A 26,693-nucleotide genomic window follows, 5' to 3' on the forward strand; every position below is an offset into this window, starting at 1 on the left:
TCTGTGCTCCCGTAGAATCCGGAGCGCGCAATGATTTCTATCATATTTACCCTTGTTGTTTTGATGGGTTTTCTCTCCGTACCGATTCTCGCGTGGAATGGGATAGGGAATATGTCATTGCTTTGTGCTTATTCTTTTATTCCCCGTTTCACCCTGTTATTGTGCCAAGCGGCTCCAAGCGATGACTGGGCAGAGAATTGATGGGACGGTTTGATGGCAAAATAAATACGAAGGTGTTTGTGTGGGTCGGGGGCTGCAGATGGAAACTCGGGACATAACCCCCCCCCCCCGCCAAACGAGAGCTAAATTTGATTTGATAAAATCGCGTCCGACGGTCGTCGTCGTCGTCGTCGTAGTCAGGAGATGGCGAAAGTTCCAACAAACCGGAACCAAAAATAAAGAATAAAAATCCAAAAAGAAAGGAAAAAGCGATGTATTTACTTAAAAGCAAAGCCGCCACATTGGCTGTGCTCCCACTTTTTGGGTTACAAAGCGGTAAAAGATGATGAATATTTGATGATGGATTCGGTTAAAAAACGGCTTCAAACCAACCCTCCCAGACCTGGAACCACGATTTGATGAAGATGTATTATAAATTCGATAAAACATTATTGAACACTGCTTACACGTCACACGTCCGCCCAGATGTATGAAAAAACCGTTAAAATGACGTCACAACAGCGTTGGTCGGATAAAAACGTTGGGCCGGTTTCATCGGTGCATTAACGATTCAACGTTACGGATGTTATTAATAGCGCACAATGCGTTCGACGGTAAAGAGATTTTTCCTTTCTCCAAAATACTGTGCTCTGTTGTCAATAACGAAGAATCGACGGGAAAACATGAGGAGATTCAATCTCAACTCTAATCACGCCGAAGTTGATGAATGGTTGAACGATATTTTTACACCACCTACGTGTCTGAGACTTATGCAATGTTTAGATATGATAAGTTAGAGCTTGCATGGCCTCTATCGGTCTTGGTGTAAGAGTGTGTGATGAGTTGCTATTTTTCACCGCCGATGTTTATTTCCAAAACCAACCCATTTTCTGCACACCTCATCAAGGAAAGCCGCACATGTTTCTGTGTCCGTGTCTTACCGGCGCAAGTCTCGGTGTGCTTGTAGCAATTTTTCATCATTCAAAATGCTTTCAGCCGCACACGTAAATACCTCTGCTGTGCCACTTGGAACATTGAAGGCGGTATGCTCATAAAAGCGATGAGGCAAAACCGCCTTGCTTGCCCTCGTCAAGCAACGGGTAGCACACAAACAGAGACACAGAGAGAGAAAAAGAGGTGTATTTTCAAATCGAATAAATTTTTAATTTCAAACAAACATCATCATACAGAAAGAGAAAAGCCAAAGGAAAGCGAAGAAAAGCAACAAAAATACGGAACACAAATTCAATATCCTTTGGTCACGTTTGTTTGTCGTTCGATAACCAGGAATTACGAAAGGAAAAATTGACATCATCGACTGGAAATAATAACGCAAAAAAATGGGCTCGCGCGTAACATGAACCGCTATAGACGAAGAATTCACAGACACCATAAGAATGCGCCCCCGGTTGGAAGGTGTGAAATTACTCCACACCTGGCTTCGCATGGCCACAGGCGCAGACCATACCATAGCACTACACACAACATTTCCTTTCGTCCAGAAAAAAACACGGAAATAAAAACTATTCACAAGCTACAACACTCAGGGGCTGCCAGTGTGGTACTCGAAAACCAATCGTTAGATAAAAATAGATTCCTATTAGTCGGTCACCTTTCTCTTCCATCGCCATCGCCGCTAACCCTTCCAGAGTGTTATCCTATACAGCGCCAACCTCACCTCCCTCACCAGAAGAAGAGCATCCTTTATGGAGCCAGAGCTAATAAACTGACAGACCGGCCGGATGGCCGACCGACTGGCCTATGCTTTCTCTCTGTCTTTTTTCCGATGGAAAGCAATTCTTCGCACGATTGGCATTTGGCACGCCTCTTTCAGGGTTTGGATTGTGGATTGAAGCGGGCAGAAAAGTTTTGATTGTTTTTCTGCGATCAATTTATCCCTGCTCTCGCACGGATGGCAGGCAACCCAGCGATGTGACATGGCGACGGGCCAAGTGTGTCAAGGTACTGGCGGCCTGGGACCACGGTAGCGGAAAGGAAGCAAAAACAAAAAGTTGGGAATTGAACGGTAAGCTAGATTTAATTATTAAGTTGTACGGGTTCAATTTCCTATTATTTTATTGCAATCCTACTAACATTTAGATAAGGGAATGATTTGCAGAATACATGTGTGTTATGCCTTCTAACCTTCTGAGAATAAGAAGATTTTATACCAATTTTGAAATCATTCAAACTCAACCGCAATCACAAATATCCTGTAAGCTGGTAATGGTTCTACAAAATCTTTTGTGTACCAAGTAGGACTTCCAAACATTCCTTCCACAAAATGGTAAAACCATTGTCCACAATTTGTAATAGAGATGTACACACTGAATAAGAGTTGAGCAGAGTTGAGCACGAAAACTTTGCTTGAAACTCGTAGCGCATTCCATTTTAACGACTCAATCACTTAGAATTTTATTCACACTGTAACAGAGTTATAACCCCTTAAATATTAGTTACTTGTACGCCCAGATAATTAGTGAGTTGATCTCAAGAAGAGTGAGTTACTAGTCGGGACAGTGGGCAATTGAGTTCAACCAGAAAGGAAAAAAGGAAGGCGTGTAATGGAATATTTGTTAAGAATCTTTAAATAATGAGATAATGATTGAAACCTCTATAGCCACACATGTGGTTGGGTAATTCTGATTCAGATTCATGGAACTAGATGAATCTTTGAAATGATTCAATGAATCTGAATCTTAGTTCGAAACATTCATGAATTACAAAGATTCATGAATCTCTAACATTCAAGAATCTAAACAGATTTATGAATCTTGAAAGATTCATGAATCCCATAAGATTCATAAATTTCGAAAAAATTACGAATCTCTAGGGATTTATAAATCTCCAAAAAATCATTTTTAAAATCATACATCTCTAAATTTATGAATCCCTGGAGAATCTTAATGGATACATGCTTGGAAGATTCATGATTTTATTTAGGAAGATTACGATCTGTAAATAATCATAAATCTATAGAGATTCTGTTGAGATGCTGAGATTCTGATCTATAGAGAGAATGATTTATGTTGCGCATCATTTTTTAATAAATAGTTACAGAATGAACCAAAGAACCAAATTTATAAACCACTCTTCTAAAATGATTCAAATCATTAAAACGAGAGACTTTTGGAATCTCTACTCTGTAGTACACTTTCCATGCATCAATTCCGGGGAAAAACAAGGTCAACCATCCCGTCTAGCCGTCGCTTAACCAAATACAAAACGGTTTATTCAACCACGAAATTCAATCGAAAAAGTGATATTTTACAACAACAGACCAACGAACACTCAACCCACACATACTGTATCAATCGATAGAAGATAAAATATCGTTTGTTACACGCAGCACCATTCTTTTTCCTTCCGCGTACCTGTCACTTTCCTTCGCCCCAACATAACTCCCCGGGTTTGAGTGTCACGACGGGGTGGAGGTTGCTGTAAAAAGGGTTTCTTTCGATATTCATACATCAAACACACACAACACAGCGGCCTACATGTGAAGGACACAATTTGATTGAATTCGATTTTGACAGTGTGTCCTCGATCCGATCGCTCCGTTCCCGACAACACAACGGAGGGAGGAAGTAAAATTCGGAAAAGCGAGCGTGGCGGATTTGTGCTGAAATCTCTCAATCCAACCACACCACTCGCTACTGGCACGCTGGTGAGTGGATCTTGAAGTGACACTCCATCAAAGCCGATGGGGATTGTTGGTGGTGTGGATCGGTAAGAGACCTCTCAACCACACTCGATGAAAAAGAAATTGTTACGAGCTGATGCGATTGAACCGATGTTTGTCTGTCCGGAAGTAATCCCCGGATGAAGATTGGAGGAACAGCTTTCGGTAACTAATTTGACAATTTCTATTCAGCAGATCAAAGTAGGCGTATTGTTCGCAATAACACAACAGTAAAAACGATTGAAAATGTCAAAAAAACGTAACAACAATGAACTAAAAGGAGAAATAAATATTATACAATACTATATTATCCGATAAGTAATCTTAATGTCTCCAAGCGTTTCCAAGAAACGATCGAAAATTTCAGAATAAATTCAAACCAATCCAATTTCATGTCTGATTGGATTTAAATGAGATATCATCAAGAGAGATTAGAAATTGAGGTAAACCTGGTAAAATGATATTTTACTTGATCGATTTCTATGGTTCTTGAAGGATAACAACAAAAACTCAATACATCCATTGTAACTGATATAAATGAAGTATTAATCCGGAGAAAAGGGTATCAACAAAGACCAAACAAATCCTGCCAAATAACTTTGTTTGTCTCGTTGATCTCAAATTATTTGAAGGGCAAGAAAAAAATCTTATTAAATTCATTGTTGCTTCCAGAAAAAGGGTCAAGAAGCAGTCCATTTTAAGCATATTTTTTACAGCCTTCAAAGCACATTTAAGGATACTAACAGTCAACTAACAAAGACAATGAACAATGAAACGTATGAACTGAAAGCTCAGACGGATGAAGTATTTTGATATCTGTGAAGTTTTGTATTATATATATCATTATTTTACGTTTAAAACCCATTTTACCACATTAAATTTACGGAAATAATCGGAAATAATGATTTTTGCAAAGATAAGCAGATAAGATAGTAGTAGCACCAAGGAACACCACTACTGTATAAAGAAAAGATGAATTTATTACAAATATTGCCTCAATTAATTATCTCTTCAACGTACACAAGCACCGATCAGCCAACATCGTACAGCAAGTAGTATTTTCATCACATCTTTAGCTTGCTAAACCATCGTCACCAGTGCCTCAGCGTCACTTCTTTTCTGCAATTGATTTATTCACTCAATAAGACACACGACAAGAGCTGCCCCACGACAGCGAACGAAAGTGAAAGCAACAACAGAACCCATTCACTTAGGATCAAATCAGGACGAAAACAAAATACTTAATAAGGAAACAAGGAACCGTTGCAGGCGATGGCGCGAGAAGTGATGAGCAGAATAGGGGAAGCATATACAACGCGCTCGGAAGTTCTGTTCATCGACGTCGAATGCTGCTGCTCGTGGCCACCCGATCTGTCTCCACACTGAAGGGTTTCGAAAAAAAAACGCTCTCGCAAGTAGTCCTTTGTGACGAACGAGCAAATGGTAAATCATTTCCATCAATTTGGAGTTTCTTTGCCCCACACACCGTTTGTCGTTTTACTTTCCTCGTCGTTTTCGTCGTGCGTGCGTCATCCAAACCGCACGTACTGGGGGGTTGGTGATGTTGAAGCAGTGGGTCTCGGGAAAATTACACCACCCACCAGGAGAGTCAGCCTGTATTTTTTCCGAGACTTTGTTTTTAGCCAATTCGACAGCAGGGAAGCCAATGAACTGTCGCCGCCTTAAATCCTATTGCTCGTCGTTGAACCAACAAGGGAGGAAGGAAAAAACCTACACCAAAGCATAATGGGCGTTTGTTGGTCGGCCCTGTCTGTCACACTTCACGTTCACAGCAGGGCACTGGGCTGAGAAGAACAATTAAACGGGGGAAGAGAGACTTTTCTTTTTGCTGCAAAAGTCCCCCCAACCGGCCGACCGACGTGGGAAGGAATTAGCATTCCGTAAATAGTTATTGATGAGGTAGAATAAAATTTAAGCATTTTTTTGTTATTTAGTTATTATTAGTTCATCCGGAATTCTTTGGGCTGCAAACTTTCCTCACAAAAAACAGGAAACAAGAAAAACTCCCGTGTTTCGATGGCAACACCGCTAGACAACTAGACACAAGTACCCGGGGTAATCGCATCGACTTGTGTCTATTGAGAAGGAGTGCTTTTCATCGCAAGACTCGAGAGGACGACACGCGATACGATCGCGACTCCCTGTGCCAATCGGATTCCCCGCGTTCAAGAGCTTAAGCTGGTCCCGGTCGTCAAAGAACGTTCCGCGTGAAGAGGGTTCTTCCAGGACGAACGCCACAAACATCACGTTCGTCCTATTCACAGGCACAGCAGCATCACGTCTATGCCGCTTCTTTCGCACCTTTTCACCAACCCAATCTTCTACTCTTGCTCTCGGTCTTGTCTCATTTTTATCGTATTTTTATCACCACCATTACCAACCTCATTTTCGACGGTCGATGGTCTGTTCTGCAACAATATCTGTGTACCATCGTTGCAAGTGCGCACTCGGGTCGTCATTTTGCTGTTTCTGATTTCCCCCATTCCCCCGTCAGCGAGTGGAGCTTTGCCAACGGTGAGACAAATTACCATATCACTTGCCACTCGTGTACGCTCCGACGATCGCTTTCCCCCCTGTTTGGCTCGATCGGGAGTGAGGTTATTTTTAGTGTAACGCTCGTGTAACGCTTTTCCGCAAATCAACGGCAAGTTAATGTTCGTGGGGAGTGATTAAAACGATCCGCGTGAACCTTTTTACTACACACTCGCTTTGGGGGTTATCGATCGTGTGTACCTACGAAGGGGACGACCTGCTGATGATTTGGTTTTGCCCGTTCGATTGGCACATTGTTGCTGGGATTTAAGGCTCATCGCACAGGTGGTACACGAATGTGTTGGACTAAAGGGTAGGAAAGGAATGCGCGACCGAGCGTTGTGCTGTTGAGCGCTGCGGTTGCCAACAATGAAACGCTTGAGGGAAAGTAAACGAGAAAGACAGGAGACAATGTTGTGCAAATAAAATGTTGAACAGAATAAAGGAAAGTAAATACGATGTGAACCTTTTATGAAAGAGAAAGACAAACGCCAATTAAATTAAGGCTAGTAATCAAGTTTGATTGCAGCGTTGAAATAGTGAAACGTACAATAATCTGATATCTCAATTCAAACGACTAAAGTAAGACAAAAAGAATATTTAAAGCAAGCAACCGATAGCGGAGGATTTGTGCAATCGCTACGCACGTTAGCTCCGACAAAGCCAAACCTGGATCAATTCCCTTACGGTCGACCGTGATTCCAACGACGAGAAAAACTTATTTGATCTTTATTTGTTCTTACAATATTACCCACACTTCCTTTATCCATGTTTACCACGCAACTGAATTAAACCAAATTCCTGAAGTGGTAAGGTCAATAACAGCAATTTAATGATTTGCCAAAAAATAAACAGTATAAACAGTCACAGGTTGTTTTTGGGGGGTAATCCATCCTTTTTGAAAGTTATAAAAAGGGGGGAGCAGCATGCATAATAAATAACCCCACCCGTGTCCCAGATTTTCCTGAATTCAACACAGTGTGTGTGTGTAGGTGGTGGCTTGCTAAAATATACTTCTCGCCTTGGAATACATAATTCCGAGTAATTCTGATTCAAATATTGCGGCTAAATGAAAGCAAGCGGAATGTTTCGCACAACATTTTTGGCCTCCTTGGAATTGGAAGGCACCGTCCTCTCCTCAGGAAGCACTGGAGTGAGGTCAGGCACGCCAACGAGTCAGCGTCCTCCTCCCCCCCCCCCCCCCCCCCTCGGCCTCCTTTCAAACATCATAAATCAATTGATCTCGGTGGCTTCCTACGTACGTCCATCCTACGTAAACTTTCTTACACACCACCAGCGTGCACGTACACGCGCACACAGGGACGACGACCGACGACCGACGTGCGGTTCCACGAGGCAGGGAAACATCAGCAATAAAAGTCGCGCTGGCTAGGGCGTCGGGCGAACGGATGAGGTGTGAGGGATTGGAAAAGTTTTGGATGCCCTTCCGTGAAGGATGAATAGCCAGGAGGTCATAACCTTACATTACTAAGCTTCCTGTTTGGAACTGTAAACGTCCACGCACACACCAGAGCAATCAAGCGGATTGTGTCCTTCTCTTCGGCGATAATACACTGAGGACACGTTGGTTGATGCACATTCCGATGAATAATGGAGAGATCTTTATTTAAAACGTGAGCACTTTCAAACGAAAATAAAGCAACACTTTATTTGAAGACGGTTTGATTTTGTAATCTGATTGAAAGATTTCATTTTGGAGATGGAATACTCTGAATCAGATTCATGAATTTCAAAAGAGTGTGATTCAATGCTGTCATTCTAGATATTAATAATTATGATTCAATCCTGACGAAGTGTTGTGCTTCATATATATTTTATAATGAATCTTTATGTGAAACTCTAGTGATTAGTGATACGAATCATGAAATCTTCAAAGCCTCTAGATTGATTTATGAACACCTAAAGAAGATATGAGAATCGTTGTATATTCCTTAGTCTCTAAATAGTCACCTTTAAGGAATATTTATAGATTCATCAATTTCTCATCAAAACATTTCCTTCTTTTCTGTCTCTTAACTTCATTCCATTGCATGAATCTATCTATCTAAACATTCATGAATTATTGGAGTCTTCGGAAAGCCCTTGTATCTCTGGAGATTCGATTCTGAAGACTCATATAAATAAAATTATTTGCGCTTTTTTTCAACACTCCATTATTTCAATACTGTATCCGTCCAACTGTTCCAAATCATGGATGACCTTTGCGATATAGATGGCGTTCTATGATTGTATCATCCCATCAGCAACCATCCCTTGCTAAAACTATCCCAAACACATCATAATCCCTCCAGAGATTACCTTGCAATGTGTCCGGCTGGCGCTTATCGGTTGTTCATCTTCACTTTTGCGTCATACAAAAAAAGGGCGTCACTTCAAACCAAACGTACCTACCCCTACGAGTTCGGCTGCCCATGTCTCTAGGCAATATATTTCCGTGTCAGGGAGTTACAAAAATACGACACATCCAAAATACTTCCATCCGAAAAGCGATACTCGTTCCATCAACTATAACCGGAAGTTCTTCCCACACACACGGTTGGGTAAATTTGTATCCATTCATCTTCATACATCCATCACAGCACACACACACACCAATGCGCGCTCATCTATCCACCCAGCAGTCGTCCACATATCGTCAAAAAGTAAGGCACCTGGGAAAATGCGTCTGCGGGGAGAGTTTCGCTGCAGCGCCTACTGTGACTGTTTACGTACCTGGCGTACTGTCCGAGCGATGGGAGCTTTCGTGTGCCCCACTGCACATCGTCTGGGAAATTCAAAATAACGATTCTAGCGTTTACCAAACCCTTTGGGAGGGGAAGTAGCACACAGCAGAGCATTGGGAGCAACATGGCCCCGCACAGCGGAGCCCGGAAAACGAAAACCAGCAGGTCCTGCTTTTTTGCGGTAGGGCGACCCGGAAGTTCGTGCCGTACACGTTACCGTATGTGGTGGAGCACTATGAACCGACCGGTATGGTCCGGATGCGTGGTCGCTGCAGGCATTAGTGGCACAGACTGTGAAAGCGTCTGCACGCAATACACTTCTCGGCTTCAAGGCCTCCTGCTTATGTCTGCATGGAGAGTGCTGCAGGTGCATTTATACAGCAACGTCCGTCTTATCTGTCAGTCAACGGAACACGCCGAACCCTTTGCCAAGTGCGCAAGTGTGTGCAACATACTCAGTGAAATATTCATACCAAGGGGTACGGAAAAAAGGAAATATCCCTCCCTAGGTGGAAAAAGCGTTGCAAACTAATGATATTTATTCTGGAGCGGACTTCATGCGCGGTTTGCGTCGTTCGGTCGGCTGAACTTCTTTTGAAAAGAAGGTCCTCTCGTGGGAAGGTAGCGTGGTGTCCTGTGAGCTCTACCCATGCTACACTGGACACTCACTTGTCCCTAGGCCATGGCACCGGAACCAGGAAACCCGACCAGACAATGCAATGCGCATCATATGCATATATGCATACCCTGCCCCTGCGCGAGGATTGTGCCCTCGGGTGGGTTGATTGCTACGGTTTATTTTAGCTCCATTGCTGCAGAAAGAATTGATGGCAAGGCAAGTACAGACTGCGACAAGCTCATGCCAACAAATGCAGATCGAGTGATGGCGAAAGAGAACCTACAACAAAAAACCCAACTCTGTGTTGGGAGTAGCCATGATATCAGGGAGTTTGTTTTATACTATTTTTTGTATCAAAATTCATCCTTTTTTGTCGTTCATGTCTGTGAACGATCCAATATTCACTCCATGCATTCTCCGTTGGAAAGGAAGCCCAGGAGCAAAGGTGTGCTGGAATGTCTGGTGGAATTCGCCGACCGTTGGCAGAACCGTTCAAAAACACACGTGTATCCCCACCATTTGGGGGGAAGTTTAGCTCAGAGCAAGCGTAAGGAAAATAAATAGAATTGACAATAGAGACCACACAAAGGCACACAGCGAAACATGCGATGGTGGTCACAGACCGCGGGGGAGGAACACAAATTGGAACCGAAATGTGTCCTAAAGCCTTTCCCCCAGCTGACGTTCCAAACCAAAGCATGGAAATGGAACAAAAAGAGGAGATGGAAATTGTTGCTATGTCATTTACATTTTCGAGGGACGTTAATCCTGTCCCCACCCAGACATGCCTTTATTATGGCTCTGACCACACAAAAACACTCCTGTGTGCTTCTTTTTTTGTATCGTGCATTGTCCACACTTTTTTGTGGTAGGAGGTGGTCGTCACAGAACTGTCCTTTACGGTTCACTAATTGCGCGCGATATATGGAACGTGCGAAATGTGCGATTTTTTTTTTTCGACATAATTGTTGCATCACCTCACTGTAGAGCTGGGCGGGATGATTTTTTATTTCTTACACGTGTAACGAAGCTTTGTTAAATTGGATTTAATGGTAAGGCACGTGTGAGGGATGATTTTTATTTTGTTTTGTTTTTTGGTTTTGACTACAATTGCTTGACACCGAAGCATTTTGAAGTGTAATCTGATGGATCAGCAAACATAACAACATCATTAATCCTTTTGCCTCCAGCCATTAAGGTTGATTGAAGATGCTGTTGGAACAGCAGTAAGCCAGGATAACGTTCGTTTGATTACAGCATTCTGCAAAAATTGGCCGCAATACGAGAGTGTCATTTTTTCTCAGTGTATATATTGATTTATTATACATTTTTTACGATCATTTGCTCTTTTGATTGAAAATAAACAGAAAAATAACAACCAAAAACAAAAATAAAGATCCGTTGTGCATTCAACTTTGATTAACGCACTCGTAAAATGTGAGACACAGCTCAAATCGTCGAAAAAGCACAGAATACATTTGAATAAATTATGATGTAGACATCCATGCCAATAATGTAAATTCATACGCACACACGACGACTCCAGTACCGCTACCCCGGGGGAAATTGGCATACTGCATACAATTTCGATTACGAAACTGTCACAATCGAAAGGACGGAAGGGGGGGTTTTGGGAATTGGTCTCGATTGGAAAGTACGCAATGCAACGGGAATGCATATTTTATACGACGCTGCGATTGTACTCAGGTCCCAGGTGTCATAAACTGTTAACCGGGAAGTGGATTCTTCTCAACCCCATTGATTGTAGCGCAAGCCAGTAGTGCTCCCTAATTAGTACCAATGCAATATATAGATAGTAGTAACTAGCTCATTGGACACAAATGGAGGTGAGGTGCAGTAATTGGGGGTTTCCAACCCATAGAATTACTAACATAGTGTCCCACAACTACTAAAACGATTGCATTGTTGGTGTGTTCGTGTCATAATTGAGCACACACCATATACGACACATAACATCAGTGAAAATAAATTCATGTAATAAGCATGGGCGACATTCCAGTGGGCGACAAATGGAGAACAAATTGGACGGAGAGGAGAAGAAAAAAAAAGATAATAATCGGTACGTTTTGTCAGTTCGAGCAAATAAAACCTAAACCTAATGTAAAGGTTCTGGCAAGTGTTCCGAAACAGCAGCAGCAATCGGATTATCGACGCTCATTGAGCAGCCCAGGGCGACGCACAGAACGATTCCAAAATCGGTTGCGGTCTCATCGTTGCAAACTGACGGTGTCGCTGTCTGTTTGGCGGTGGGACGGTGGTAAAGGTCAGTTATCGATTGGGAAATTGAACAGACAGCAGGCCCCATATTGGAGCAGAAGAGAATAAAGGGAGAAGCATTCGGATGGAGCCATGTGCTGTGGCATATGTTACTCATCGTAAACGACTGACATTTGAACGATTTCCAAAAAAAAAAAAAAAGAAAATTGTTTGGGACGGGTACTGTAATTTATGTGGAGCAAATGGGATTTATCACGCCCTACACCACCCCACAAAACCAAAAATGCCTGTCTCATGCACCGTAATTGTAGATAACGAATTCGAAACATTGTTTGTCATTTTTACCCCACGCAATGCGGTGTTTGGGGAAGGTAAACGTAATGAAGTAGACAATTGCATCATGCAGCGCGCGATTGCCTTCTGTGCTGACTGATAGCTACCCTCCTCCTCGCTCCCCCGTGGTGGTCAGACAGCATGCAACATTTGATATAAGTGAAGCAATGCATGTAATTGGGCCTGTGGGTTTATTGCATAATTCGATTAGGCCTTAATTTGTTTTACAAATTTCCCGCAGCTGATACCCCTTTTACCGTATTAAATGTACATTATTTTAGTAACTCTTCTTAACATGTAGCATTGATTTTTTAATTTGCGTATAGTATTGCTTTCAAAAATAAAGCTACTAAATAATGCCGGATATTCGAACACTCTCCCTGCACGGCTCAACCAATTCCGAATGATGGATGACGCCCAAACACACAGGAGGTTGTGAAAGTTCATTGAACACGGCCACTTCAACCCCGTATATTGCAACACGCCCGTATTACTCGTCCTCTATCGGTTTAAAAATAAACCATTCACACGTTGTGTATTTAAAATTGCGTCATGACAAATATTTCTCCCGCAGCTAAACTAGAGCAGCGCGTACTCCAAACATCCCAGAATAAGTACATGGCCGGTTATACATGTAGACGCATCTACAACCGCGTGAGAAATGGTTCCCAAAAAAAAAGAAGGGATAAACAGATCTTCCTTGGCGTTAAGATAACCTAAACAATCGCTGTCTTTCTCAAACCTTCTCGTATTGGGGGGTTTCCAGTCGCACCGAGTCACAGCATAATGCCCGCGATGTGATGCAAACCACGCACCCCACGAAGTAGCTGCCAATGGAAAAGCAGAAAAAAAACTACAAGAGCAAACTACACACTGCAGAGCTGTTGGGTGATGCAAACCCCCCAACCCCGAGACCGAAGTCCGTATCCGCTATGCGACATAAACAGGCGACAACACAAGCGGAATGAAAAATACAGCATCTTCCACAGCATCTTCTTGCAGTAGTGCGCATAGTGCGCGCACTGTCGATAAAAAAGAAATTCACGCCGATCGGCAGCATATAAATGATGGACCGCGCAAAAACAGGTTGCCCCCTGTTTTGCACGAACTCCAATTGCACTGAACTTATTCGTTCGTTCGCACACAGGAAGACCGCCACAGCCACAGCGATATGCTGCAGCAAGAAGTAGGAAGCGAACGCGAGAAGCAGAAGCTTTTTCAAACGATTTTCAATTTACGAGCGCCTTTTTATTACCTTTTTATTCCGCACTGGCAGCTGGCGGGGGGTTTGGAGAGTGAGGCGTGCCCGATCGTTTGTGAAATGGGATTAACATGTTCCACGACACACACACCATCAAATGCCAAAACGAGAAAAGATTCCTTTAAATGGAAAGCGCATCCAGCTAGATACATAACCGGAAGTAGGAAGGTGGTGTTTGATGAATGTATGTGTTTTTAAAAACTGGATTGTTTTATATGAGAAAACATACATTTAATTTATTTAATGCATAATACGCATTTCAGATCCATTTTTAAAAGATTTTAAGGTAGGGGCTGATAAATGAGAATCAAACCCAAGACTTGTGGTACAGCCGACCCAATACTTATCCACAGCTCTATGCGAAAGCTCGGAAGATGGACAGCAATCTAGGGTATAGAAATTGAATTTCTTACATGAATTTGAATACTTTTAAGATTGACATTAACTGATATGCCTCAAAATGTTGAATTAATTCTTTAGAGAAGATGAAACAAGCCATTTAAAAAAGAAATAAGGCATCAATGCATTTTAAGCTTCAAAATCTATTCAACCACCACTTGGCACTGCAAAAAAATATATAAAAAAGGAATGAAAAATTAGGCCAACATCATCATTTTATTACCCATACGATAGTATATCATCCCAAAAATCGACCCGGCTCAAAGTTCATTCGATGTATATGATACACTGCAAAGCGCTGTGCGCGCTTCAGTGAACTCCACACATGGTGCAACACTTCCGCCACGGGACCTGTCGTTCCGCGACGGCTCAGTTTAAGGCTGCCCAACCAGTGGAAAATATCCCACTATCGCCTAATTCTGAGCTCGTTCCGTGTGCTTCTTTTTTTTGCTTATTCTCTATTGCTTTTCGAAAAACGTCCCGCCCGTCGTAAATAGAAACTCGGGCAGCGGCGAGGCGTATATGTAATAGCAATTAGCACACTTCCGCCCGTATCAGCGTACGTGTGCTGCTGGATGGAATATGGTGCATCCGCCACGGCATGGCCTGATTCTTTTTTGGCACTGGCCGGGGAAAAAGTTGCAACTGTACTTGTGTGTAGGCACAGGCGGGGATCTACATCATCATCATCATCATCATGTGCGCTACCCATGTGCCTAGCACCACAAAAGCACACAAATCGATTGCGATGTACGTCCACCCGGTGGTTGATGCGAGGTGCCCGCTTGGATTTCCACCAAAAACAGTATAGGGGATGGCGCAGTTTTCCGCGAAGCTCACTAGAAGCCAACTTTTCGTAACTGAGGACTACCGCTGCTACTGATGCTGCTTTCTGGCACATGACGCTCCATCATGAAAGTTTAGCACCTATTTAAGAGGATTTATTGAGAGTGGCCTCAAGGGTGTTGTTTCCCCTTGTAGGGGGAAAAAATGAAGATTAGCACGTCACGGTAATGGGTTAGGTTGAAGAAGCGCAGCACGTTTATCGAATTATAGAAACAATGAATTGCGCTATTTGAACGAAAATGAAGTTATCTGGAAGCAGCTTGAACCATAATCACGTCGAATAATTAATACGATGTTACCCTTTTGTTAAATCACGCTTTAAAGACCACATTCCTTTCCCATTTTAAGAGCAAAATCATAGATACATCACAAACTATCGATCTGCAATTTAATCCGATTGATCGCCCGCTCTCTCCTGTGCATTGCTTTGATGTGCGCCCCACTGAGTCGTGTTATGATTATTGGAGCATCCCGGGATCCCAGCGCCGGGCAACACATCAACCATTGTCATGTGGTGTTGCATAACGTTATTAATTTCTTCGATCGTAAATCCTCCGGTCCCCGGAAATGGACCCGCACCACCCTCACCACAACGCAACGTAAACTATTCCCCCTGTGCAGCGCTTATAAATATTGATAGCTTTTCGAGCGAGTATGAGAGGGAGACGGATCGGTTTAAGGGCAAAAGCGGAAATGCATGGCATGTACAGTGGCTTACTAAATTAATGGTACAGCTGCATCGTATATCTACTATGAGATCGAATGTACTGTCCACAAAATTTAATTTATTCAAATAAACCTCTCTATCCAAAGGAAGTGTTCAATCAGGCAATTTATAAAAAAATAAAAAACAGACTTAGATATGGAAGAAAATATTGCATAAAATGTAACATAAGGAAAGAATTTCTGAATACTTTTTTCATTCCATATCTTAACGAAAAGTTAAACTTTGAAAAGCGAAATGTCTTTTCGTTTCGTTTTATTCTAATTCATACGAGTTATTTAACAAATCTTATCGGCTATATAAGATTTATATCGATATTTTTATGCAGCCTGTATAGGCCAGTAACCCTTATTGCACTTGATAACTAAATCAAGACCTCAAAGGTCCATATTGCCCTATTATTTAGCATTAATTTTTTTATGGATTGGAGGATTATCTATCGAATGTCATCAAAATAGTAGGCCTTGCTTGAAAATTAGAAGAAAAATAACTGCGGAAAAGTTGAATGTACCATTAATTTGGCGAGCCACTGTACACGCACACATGCCAACACAAAAGCACCCGCGTGTCATTGTTGTATCGATCTTGAACCATTTAAATTGACAAATTGAATTGTACTTGAGAGACAATTTTGTAGAGGACAACACAAAGAATGAAGAGGAGGGGAAAGGGGCCCTTTCTCATCCCACAACCCCTACGCGCTTCATTAAACCGGATCCGTGCACGGGGGCCGAGAGGAGAGGGATTGTTTTCGCTTTATCAAAGTGATAATTTTTCCGTCGAAAAGTCAAAGCTGTTTAGTGCTTCGTGTCGGGTGTCGGAACTAATCGATAGGTATAAATTAACAATTCTACGAATAATAATGCTTAGAATGGAGTAGAACAACAGCGCAAGATGTCTCAATTTCCACCCCCACCGACCCAGTCGTTCACCGACACCATTCCACGATACATGACCTTCAGGCGAAGTTCGCGATCGCTTCCTGCTAATTGCATTAGCGAAGAATCAACTACCCACAGCATCCAATTATCGCGTCACATTGTCCACGCCACCGTAGCGGCTTACGACGTGCTGATACGATTTGTTTTAATTAACCAGCGGTGTTATACGGCGAGACGTCTCACGAGACAAAGAAGATGTTTTAAAAACAGCTGTTAAAACGGCTTGTAGTAGAGGAGAAATAAAACTGTCCACTACGCTACATTGTATACATAAACGAGCCGATAAGGAGTCCATCCCCTTTAATCGCTTTTATCATTCGCTCGTTTTGTATGGCCTGTTTATGCGTGCTTGTTTCAACGAGCTATGGCTTTCCGTCTATCTCCACTTTCTTCATTTTTCCCTCCCGCCGTGTCACTAATTATCGATGGAATGCACCGTCGCCTCTCCACGTCTCTACCACCTCCAATGGTCCCTCAAGTGGACGTAAAAATTAAGTTATGCTGTCTCCGTGATTCAGCTGAACCTCCGAGATGGAGGCCAAGCAAGGGAAGCGACCGTGATTAATAAATCGTTTCCTCATTTTCCCATCCCAATGGGGGAGAAACGGCAACTACAATGCTAGTCTTAGACGCAGTTACACACCCACACTGCCCACTGGGGGAGGATGTAATTGATTCTGCTTCTTCTGGCCACCACCACAAGCGTACGATGAAGCCACTTCATCTTTTAGCCGTAGCGGTTGTTAATTCCCTCCCTGAAAAAATGGAAGCGAAATGGGGAAATGGAAAAAGCTGCTAGAAAACGGCCGCAACTAATACGTGTTTTTTCGTTCAACCTTCGTACGATTGGGCAGGCATTCGCACGATGCTGATTTAGGAGGATTTTCTGTCCTACCACCGAGCACGTTGAAGCTATAAATTGTACGTCGTCTGGTGGTTAGGTGCGTCGCTCTAACAAGGCCTGCTACGATGGCACAAATAAAATCGTCCTCGTACACATGCCTGGCATGCTTTTTCTCTCTCACACATTCACACACGCGTGAACACCTGCTCACCGTAGAGAATGATAATAAAAGTTAAAAATTAATCCACCCCTTTTGGAGCGTCGGATTTTGGATGCATTTCGAAACGTGACCAGGGAGCCGCTTGAGCTTGCTGGAACACAACCCAAACCAAGTTGTTTCTGGTGGGGATTTTCTCGATTTTTCTACACTCTTCGCTGTTGGAACATGGCGGTCACCAATGCCGGGCGAACGGGCCGGAGAACGCATCTGACCTTCGTCGACCCCGGCTTTTTCGTCTTCGCGCTGGTGTGTTATCGTTGGTCGTATACCCCCTTTTTCGTTCTCCACGGTCTCTTCTAGTAGCTCCATAAGTACACAACAAACACACAGCATAAAGAGCGATTGCCGGTCGGTAAGTGATAAGTACACACGCAGCGACACCCAGCAGGGGTGTGAAGGAGATTTTTCTGGTATGGAAGGGATTCCCGTGCCCTTTGGGTTGTGAAGGCATTCTGTTTACTCACGTCGAAGCGGTTCTGGTGCGGCGCGTTATAATCGGCGACGGCAGCTGCAGATGGGACGGGCTGGAGGGAATGCTAGACACTGGCGGCGGCGGACCCGGCGTCTTGGTCGGTGTGATCAAGCCGGCAGTGGTTGCCGGTTTGTCGTCGGCCGTAATCTGAATGCTGCTGGACATACTGGCGTTGCTGGAGCTTCAAGAGATTGTATAACAATTTTACACCTTTACACTATAATTATTTTATCCCCCGAAAACACACTCGCACGCACAATGTAGAAAAATCGAGAAAGCCTTTTTGTGGGTTGCTTTTCAACAAAATGCAGATGGCTTCAATGGTTGCGTTGGTTGGCTCTCGTACTGAAGAGCTGCAAGATGGTGGTTTAAGATGAACCACCTGCCTTTTTTATCGCGATTTCACACGTTCAACACACACAAACGCACACGGGCACACGGATGGATAAAATCGCCGCACACTGCGTATGTCGTATTTGCCGTCGAAAAGGCTTCAATGCACTGACGCGGACTCTCGAGTACGGCCGGAATGGCAACAACGACGACAACGGCGACGACCTATGCTCAACAACTTTCCGAACGCAACTGCGGGAAGCGAAAAAGTATGCTTTCGTGCGCGGCTGCGATCACGGCCGTGGCGTTATGCTTTGGGTGAGGGATGGGGTGGTGTTGCTTTCGTTCGTGCTCGTGCGTGCGTTGATGCACGCGTACCACCGTTTTGTTTAGGCCGCTCGAAACCGGTTTATTTCAACAAATGAAGAGTTTCTTTGTTCAATTTGCGTCGTACAATAATGTATGCCGAAGTTTGTAATAAAATAGGATGCATTTTTTGTACGGTTTGTTTGAAATAAAAGCTTGTTTTTTGCCTTCATCAAGCGTTTCTGCGTCCGGCTGAACTGTCATTGTGGGCTTGAAATTAGCATTCAATTTGGCCGTTAGTGAACTTTCAAAAAAAAATATTGGTTTAGCTGTTAATTGTATTAAAAAATGCAAGAGTAGGATTTGAATAGGAGAACTACATTAATTAAAGAGAATTTATTCTAAAATACTCCTCGGTTTGGGCAAATACCGTTGCACATACTTCCCCGAGCAAATAGCTGACCTTGAACGGTTGCGTGGATGCTCTTTATTAACAACAATGATTGCTGGTTGGAAGGCTCTCGATCATTCTTATCTCGTATGGGCATCATTTTAAAGCTCTTATTTTTCTGGTTTACCAAAAAAGACTGGTAAAATTGCAAGAAAATGTAGAAACGCCAAACAAATGCAAAAAGCGCTGCAAACACGCAGCCACCCTGTGCGGCATAAACGTCAAATAGGTTATGTTTCTATTTTGGCTCGCAAATAACAGCTGTCATCTCTTTGTTTACGCTTTTTTACGCCTTTCTATGAAACGGCTTTTTGGAGCGTTAAACCAGCGTTGGTCTGAGTGATATTGTACATTTTAGTAATCTGTAAAACAAATGGACGACCAGGAAGAACCCGACGATCCGGCCAGTGTGGCTGCGAACGAAGTAGTGCCTGCTCCGGAACCGGATACTACGGCGGCGGATGAGGAAGAAAGCACGCGCGACAGCTCGCTGGAAATGTTCGAACAGCCAGCTCCATCACCGCCACCGCCACTGCCACCGCCTGTGAACGTGCTGGACGAGCCCGTTGTGCATATGGAGATTGAGCTCGCTCGGATCCAGCAGGGCATGCTGTCGCCCGTCATTGTCATAAGCAACATAAACAATGTGCCGGAGGTGCAGGCAACGGTAGAGATCAGCACGGACCAGGGTAATGAGGAGGAAGAGGATGACACGGTACCGATACCTCTCGAGCCAGAACCGGCTGCAGGTTCGGATGGACCCTTGCCGGATGTGGCTGTCGAAGAGCCTATCGAGCTGTCGGACAGTTCACCGAATCGTTCCGGGCAAATGTTCACCCCGCGACGAAGTAAGTTCATGATGAGTAGGCAGGGACTGATCACTATAACTTGGTTGATGCAATCGCATTTCCTTCGGTATTTTTAGAAAAACGGAAACGAGCAATATCACCGAAAAAGCTTATCGATACACCCGTACAAAGCAAGGATGAGGACGAGGAGGGACTGCTTTGTCCCATCTGCTTTGACGCATGGACGCTGACCGGCGACCATCGGGTGGTGAGCTTGAAGTGCGGCCACCTTTTCGGCATGTCCTGCATCAAGCGGTGGATGCAGAACAATCCGGCAGCAACCCGTGGCTGTGCAACGTGCAAGGCCCGTGCCACGATGCGCGACATCCGGTTCATCTACGCGCGCGCCATCAAGGCAGTGGACAATACGCGCGAGGAAGAGCTGCTGCAGGAGCTGAACCGGGAGAAGCTTAAGGTGATCGATCTCAACACGAAGCTGACCGTCGTTAACATGAAAGTGCTTGAGCAGAGTGAAAAGATCGACACACTGGAGCGCAAGCTGCTTGCGTTTGGGCAGGGTGGTGCCGAGTTCAGCCGAAGCCAGTTCGACGGAGGTGCGGAGCATCGCCACAGCTACAAACTGTTCCTGGAGAAGAACATAGAGATAACGCGCGAATCGGGCTGCCGGGCATTAGCCTACTCCGCCAAGCATCAGCTGCTGCTGATCTCGCAAAAGTCTACCCAGCCACTGTTCCCGGGCTACTCGATACGGATGCTGCAAGTGCCCGGGTTTGTGGCGAGCGCCGGTGCCGCCTCGATGCTCGTGTCGTCACGCTCGGTCCGTGACATTGCCATCGATGCGTCGGACGATCTGTTCGCGTGCGCTGCGATGGAAAAGATGGTAAAGGTATTTTCCATCCAGAATCGGTCGGTCCAGTGTACGATCACGCCGAGCCAGGATCCGCTGTGGTCGTGTGCGTTCGATAAGGAGCGTTCCAAGTTCCTGTACCTCGGTTCGCAGCGCGGTTCCGTGTACGTGTACGACATCCGGCAGCCGGACCAGCTGCTGGAAGAGTTCCGGGTCGGGCACGGGCAGAACGATTACACCGGCGTGGTAAAGATTTGTCCGGTCGAGCCGACGTCCATCATTCCGTGCGGTGGGTTTTTGGTGTGCAAGCTGAAATCGATCTGGTTCTACGAGTACACCCCAACCCAGCAGATCGAAAGCCATCTGCTCAACATTACCGGTGCGTTCTCCGCGATGAGCTACAATCCGGACAGTGGGCTGATTCTGGTCAGTGTGCGACCGACGACCGACAAACCGACCACCCTAGTGCTGGCCACGCTCGAGAAGCTGGACGGTGTGTTCGCGCTGAAGATGCAGCACACGTTCGAGGGTTCGCGTGTACAAACTGTCATGTACCGGTGTGCGCAGGTGTACCTGAACGATGCCGACACGCTCGTAGCATCGTACGTGGAGGACTCGAAGATGCTTTCCACTTGGTGCACCAACAGGGGACGGCTGCGCGTACAGCAACTGCCGATGAATGAAGGCATTCTGGACATTTGCCCGATACGGGCGACACCTGGCCAAACGTACCTGGCTGCACTGAGTGAATGCCGGTGCCGTATTTATCGGCTGAACACAGAGTGAGACTGCGTGTGAGCAGGTGAGCGCAACCCTTTACTGGGAGAGGAAGATGTGAACAGTGACATTCAGGACAAATTTTTTGTACATTTGTGAGAAGAAACTACCAATCTAGGGGGTTGAGTTGTTGGTCACAAACTGCCACTTCTTGGACGGCTTTGTCGCTGGAAGCAATGTGCAGCCGATCGATGCGGATGACGCGGATCGTGCGAGATTCACTTTTACTTCGAAACAAAGCGAATTAGATAGGCGTGTTACATTAGACTGATAAGTTACTTTTTTGTAAAAAGGAGATAATAAAGAGACAAGTATTGTAAGAATCAAGTATAAATGCTAATTTTTAAAAGCCAATTTCATCTCTTGTATTGGGTGCCAGGGCTGTCAAACACCGTTTTCATATTCCATTTTCGGATCTCTAACTCATATCTTTAAACAAACAGAATTGATTTTTTTTCCAAACAAGGGTGTATATTTTTAATTCATTTGTTTTTAGTAGCATGCTAAAGACTTTACACATTGCCATTTTTCCTCTCTTCCGCATCGGTTCTTATTCCTCTATCCTGCTTCTGCAACTGCTTTCGCAATCATTATTCTACTCTGCCGTCTTGCGATCGCTTTTGTACGCCTTTAATACTAGCGCAACCTTCTTGTTTTTTTACTGTATCATGCTGAAACATATATAGATTTAGGGATTTGAGAACTTACAAAAGGGGAAACAAAGTATAAAAAATACGTTTGTTGATATAAATGGATAAAAAGGGGGGACTTTGTAGTTTGTAGTACGATCAGAAGGGCATCCCAGGGTACACCCAAATTATGTTTTTCCATATCTTGTGTTCACTTCTTTTTTGCTCTTTCTCTTTCTCTTGCTTCGAGAGTGACGCAAACAACTCAAGTAAATGCAGCAGGATTGTTGTATGTATGTATGTGAGTATTGTTGTTGTTTCGCCACATGGTTTGCAATCGTTTTGCATTAAAATTAATTATAGTTCTAGTGTCTAGTGTGGTGTAACATTTACACGCAAAACATCATCCTGACTCGAGGCTTTAAAGGTTTAAAATTATTTTCTTATCGTTTGATAGATTTTTAGACAAAAAATAAGCAGGGAACACATTGCTAGCTTAGTAGAATGGACGAAATGTTGAAAAGAAGCGAAAAGAAGAAAAAAAAAACAGAACAATGTGTGCAAGGGCTAGCAATTCTTCTTTTTAGCATATAAACATATACATATACGCAAGCGATCATCAGTGGAGGATACGAAGGGAAAATTGCGCATGTATTCTCTGCCTCCGATTTCAAATGTGGGCCCATAAACTAGAGTACGCACATACACATATATTTCTATCGTAATTAAAACCTACCAAATAGAATATAAATTACAACAAATACACGAGGGTATAGGATGCTGTCTGTTGCAGTAAAGAAGGGAGGAAAAGGGAGAAGTTTCTTCAGGCTAAAATTACGCTCACTAATACCACCGCTGCCGCCGCTTCCTCTTTTGCTTCTTCTGCACTCTGTTCTGTTCTCTTTTGTTCTAGTTATCTAATCACATTCGGATCTGGCCAGCCTCAAACAAGTATCCTGGCCGATCCGGCGCTGATCGTCAGTACACTACACATATGTCTCTCTTTCGGCTTTGTTGCGATAGTTTACACAATTTGCTTTGTTTTGTATGTAATGTATGTTTGTTTCTATGCTTTTAACTCCCTCTTTCGAATTATTATAATATTATTATTAGTTCTGCTTCAACATCATCGTTCACTATTTGCTACGATCGTCTCCCCCCATTCCCACAGCTTCTTTTCCACTGTCCTCCGGTTTCAATACACTAGCACAAAAGGTTTGCGATTGGTTAAAAAATGGGAAATTCTTCTTGGTTCTTTTCAGTGCGCGACACGCGCTAGTTGTATAAATTGAACATGTTATTACGTGTTTTTTTATGCAATATAAATTAAAACAGCCCTTCTCTAGCAGACCGTTACTTCGCTTCCTCTATAAAAAGGCTCGATTTTTTTGTTGTGTTGTAAGCATTTGGCGAAGCTATGTAAGTGTGTGGGGTAGGGTAGGATGATAAAAGGAAACATATTCTAGTACTAGTACCAAAAAGAAATAAATTATACTCGAAGCGATAGAGAGAGAGAGAGAGAAGGGAAACGGAACGAATGTTGCACAGGCTTGTCAAACCCGGTTCTGCGCGCGAAGCGATTGCTCTTATATGCCTAATACCGAGTGTACGAATATAACAGAGCGGAGATTGAGTAGAACATTATCTTAAAAGCGTAATTTGTCTGAATTCAATGTTTTGAAAGCTACGAGCAGTAGTTGAAATCTTCCTCGAACGATCGTTGAGTGATCATCGGGAGGTATATGAAAGGTGTGTTCTAATGGATGAGAAGAGTCTGTTGTTGGTGATAGGTGTAACACATCCACGGTTTAGAATACTGTCGCTTACCACAACTAACACAGCTACAACTAATTTCCTTATCAGTGGAACGCCACAAGTTATCATATGGGGGGAGAAAAAATGTTTTTTTTTTATCAAAATTTGCCCGCTTACTGCTTCTTCACTATATACGCTTTAGCTCATAGGGTTGAAGGGAGAAGGACGCACGTACAAAGTGCGCTATCCAAATGCCCTCGTCAAAGGTGGTAATACAAAAATGGAATTACCATCTGCTATCTAGCTGCTACAAAAAAAGAAGCGCTACCTATTAAACACTGTCACGAAAAAAGTGGCAATCCGTTGCGAAGAAAACTCGCTCCACGGTACAATTAACCTTCATTTGTTTGAGCTGAATCGAATGCTGGATTGGTGGACCCGCTTTTGGCAAGTAAGTTACTGTAACGCGCGCGCGCCCACCGCAATACTGACGCAGCACCGTCTGGTCTCATATGATCTCGACTACTCGATTATTATTATACTTGTATAACTGTATAGTAGTGTATAACTGGTCGTCTGGCGTCTAAAAGATTGTATAGAGTTCATAATATCCGCGGGAGTTTCTGTCTTATCTGCGAGCAGAACTGTTCCGTCTCGTACCCCCCAAAAAAAAGCCATCCAGTCTGTAGTACAAAATGACAGCATGACAGTGTAATCTTCCCGCATTCCGCATTTAGTCGTTGATTCTTAATGTTTTTTGGTCAGCTTACGCGCCCATCAGGTGCCTTTTGCCTTAATCTAACCGTGCGTAACGCGGCACAACATCGTTCTTGATCCAGAACAGGCAGTTGTCGGTGTTGTACGTGGGCAGCGCGTCCTGCCCAATGTCGAGCAGCTTTTTCCGCAGCTCGTGCTTGATCTCACCGTGCGAGACGTAATGGTAGAACAGTTGCTGGATCGCGGACACATACCGCCGCTGCTCGGGCGTCTTCGGCTCGTACCGGCCCAGGATGGCCTGCACGTCCGAGTCGACGTCGGCAATGCCCAGCTCACCGCCCGTCTGCGACACGACGTAAAACTGGGAGCTCTGCAGCTTCTGCGTGATCGTCAGCAGCGGACAGATCGTGCGGATGTCGGACACCATCGCCACCAGCCCTTGGTATGTGGCGTTGTACCGACGCAGCGCTTCCTCCGTAAGGCCCAACCGGCCCACCACACTTTCGTTGACGTGGCGCGTCACCAGCTCCGGCGTCCATTCGGTGTACTTCAGGTGCAGCTTCGTGTTGTGCGCTTCGTGCGTCGTCGACCCGATCACGTACCGCACGCTGTTCGAAACGTCCGCACTCCACACGTCGGCCGGATGCTGTTGCATGATGTTACCGTCCAGCACCAGCCACTCATGCCGGGCCGTTGCATTCTCGTCCGCGGCCGGCAGATCGGGGAACGTACGACGCCACACGTCCGGCACCGCGTCCAGAATCTCCTCATCCTCCTTCTCCATCAGACAGTTGCTATCCTCGCAGCGAATCTTGCTCATGTACAGCGCGTTCTCCTTCTCCGATTCGGCCAGCGGGTTGCCCGGGAAGATGGCGGCACCGGACGAGATCCAGGTGCGGGCAAACAGTTTGCTCGTCTTGTTGGACGAGGCCAGCGCCGTCACGATCGTACCGCCGGCCCGATGTCCGAACAGCGTCACCGACTTGGGATCACCGCCAAAGTGCGGGATGTTCAGCTGAATCCACTTGAGCGCGACGATCAGATCGGTCAACCCATAATTGCCCGAGGTCGGTGGGTGAGTGCTCTTCGTGAGCTGCTCGAGCGCGAGAAAACCAAACACATTGAGCCGGAAGTTGGGCCGCACGAAGATGACATCGCGTGCGCGGGCGTAGCGTGTCGATGGGCGCAACTTGCCGGGTGAGTCACCGGTGAACGATTCGGCACCGACCAGCACCACCACTGGCAGCGGATTGTCGTACCGTACGTGCGGTGTGATGACGTCCAGCGTGAGACAGTCCTCGGCACCGTCCACCTTACCGTCGGCGTAGATCTGCCAGCAGACGGGCGTCGAGTTGTGTGCCTTCAGCGTACCGTTCCAGCAGTTTTCGATGCTTTCGATCGGTTGGGCCGCCTTCCAGCGGTTTGGACCGACCGGGGGTACCGCGTACGGGATGCCACGGAACGCGAACGACCCATCCTCCAGTATGCCCTCGACGCGGCCACAGTTTGTCACGGTTTCGATGTACTTGCCGTCGCGTACGGGCGCGGTGATTGGTTCACTCTTACCCACGAACGTGAAGGCAATGATCAGTGCGACCAGGATCAGGAAGATCACCACACCGGCAATGATGGCGATGTCATCTGCGGGAAAGAAAGAGAGTGTTAAGTTAGGTTTAGTATAGTGCATCATAAAACTTTCGTAAAGATCCATCCAAATTTTATGAGAATGATTTGAAGTTTGATTTCAATTTTTTGTATTTTTGATGATGAATGAATGTCAAAGTTTGAGATTCAGATTCAAAGACTCTCTTTGAAGTTTCAATTCATTAGTCAGTGTTATTCATCTCTAATTAAGGTATCTAACAGGGGGTTTCACATGATCTGATAAAGTTGGCATACTTTCTCGACCCGGTGTGACGTTAGATACATTCAGGTCAAGTTATTGATTTGACAGACTATGATATAAGTGCCATAAGGTGTCCGGAAAGATTGCCAAAATTATGAGAACTACTGAAACCTCTGAAATTTTGCTAG

At 44.6% G+C, this 26,693-nt stretch overlaps 3 protein-coding genes across 4 annotated transcripts in view; 1 reads left to right on the plus strand and 2 right to left on the minus strand.

The window, feature by feature from the left end:
* Positions 1–18,830, minus strand: part of LOC121591670 (cold shock domain-containing protein CG9705) — a 39,789-nt gene extending 20,959 nt beyond the window's left edge. The window contains exon 1 of the mRNA XM_041912411.1: positions 18,028–18,830. Coding sequence (XP_041768345.1) covers positions 18,028–18,200 — 173 coding nt within the window. The 5' untranslated portion in view covers positions 18,201–18,830. The remainder of the gene's footprint in view (positions 1–18,027) is intronic.
* A 557-nt stretch (positions 18,831–19,387) lies between these two features.
* LOC121594017 (E3 ubiquitin-protein ligase RFWD3) lies at positions 19,388–21,878 on the plus strand. The gene is made up of 2 exons (XM_041916856.1): positions 19,388–19,973; positions 20,051–21,878. The coding sequence occupies exons 1-2, from the start codon at positions 19,499–19,501 to the stop codon at positions 21,565–21,567; spliced, it is 1,992 nt and encodes a 663-aa protein (XP_041772790.1). The 5' UTR covers positions 19,388–19,498; the 3' UTR covers positions 21,568–21,878.
* Positions 21,879–22,003: 125 nt separating this feature from the next.
* LOC121592416 (neurotactin) overlaps positions 22,004–26,693 on the minus strand; it is a 37,600-nt gene continuing 32,910 nt past the window's right edge. For both annotated transcript variants that reach the window (XM_041913838.1, XM_041913839.1), the window contains exon 5: positions 22,004–26,300. In XM_041913838.1, the coding sequence (XP_041769772.1) occupies positions 24,736–26,300 (1,565 nt within the window). In that variant the 3' untranslated portion in view covers positions 22,004–24,735. The remainder of the gene's footprint in view (positions 26,301–26,693) is intronic.

This window comes from Anopheles merus, chromosome 2L (assembly GCF_017562075.2).
Source record: "Anopheles merus strain MAF chromosome 2L, AmerM5.1, whole genome shotgun sequence".
NCBI classification, from domain to species: Eukaryota; Metazoa; Arthropoda; class Insecta; order Diptera; family Culicidae; genus Anopheles; species Anopheles merus.

What these genes read in the sequence shown, in the direction of transcription:
- LOC121594017 (XM_041916856.1), top strand. Translation starts at nt 19,499, where the DNA reads ATGGACGACCAGGAAGAACCCGACGATCCGGCCAGTGTGGCTGCGAAC. An exon ending in AATGTTCACCCCGCGACGAA is followed by an intron (nt 19,974 to 20,050) that starts GTAAGTTCATGA and finishes CGGTATTTTTAG; the next exon opens with AAAAACGGAAACGAGCAATA.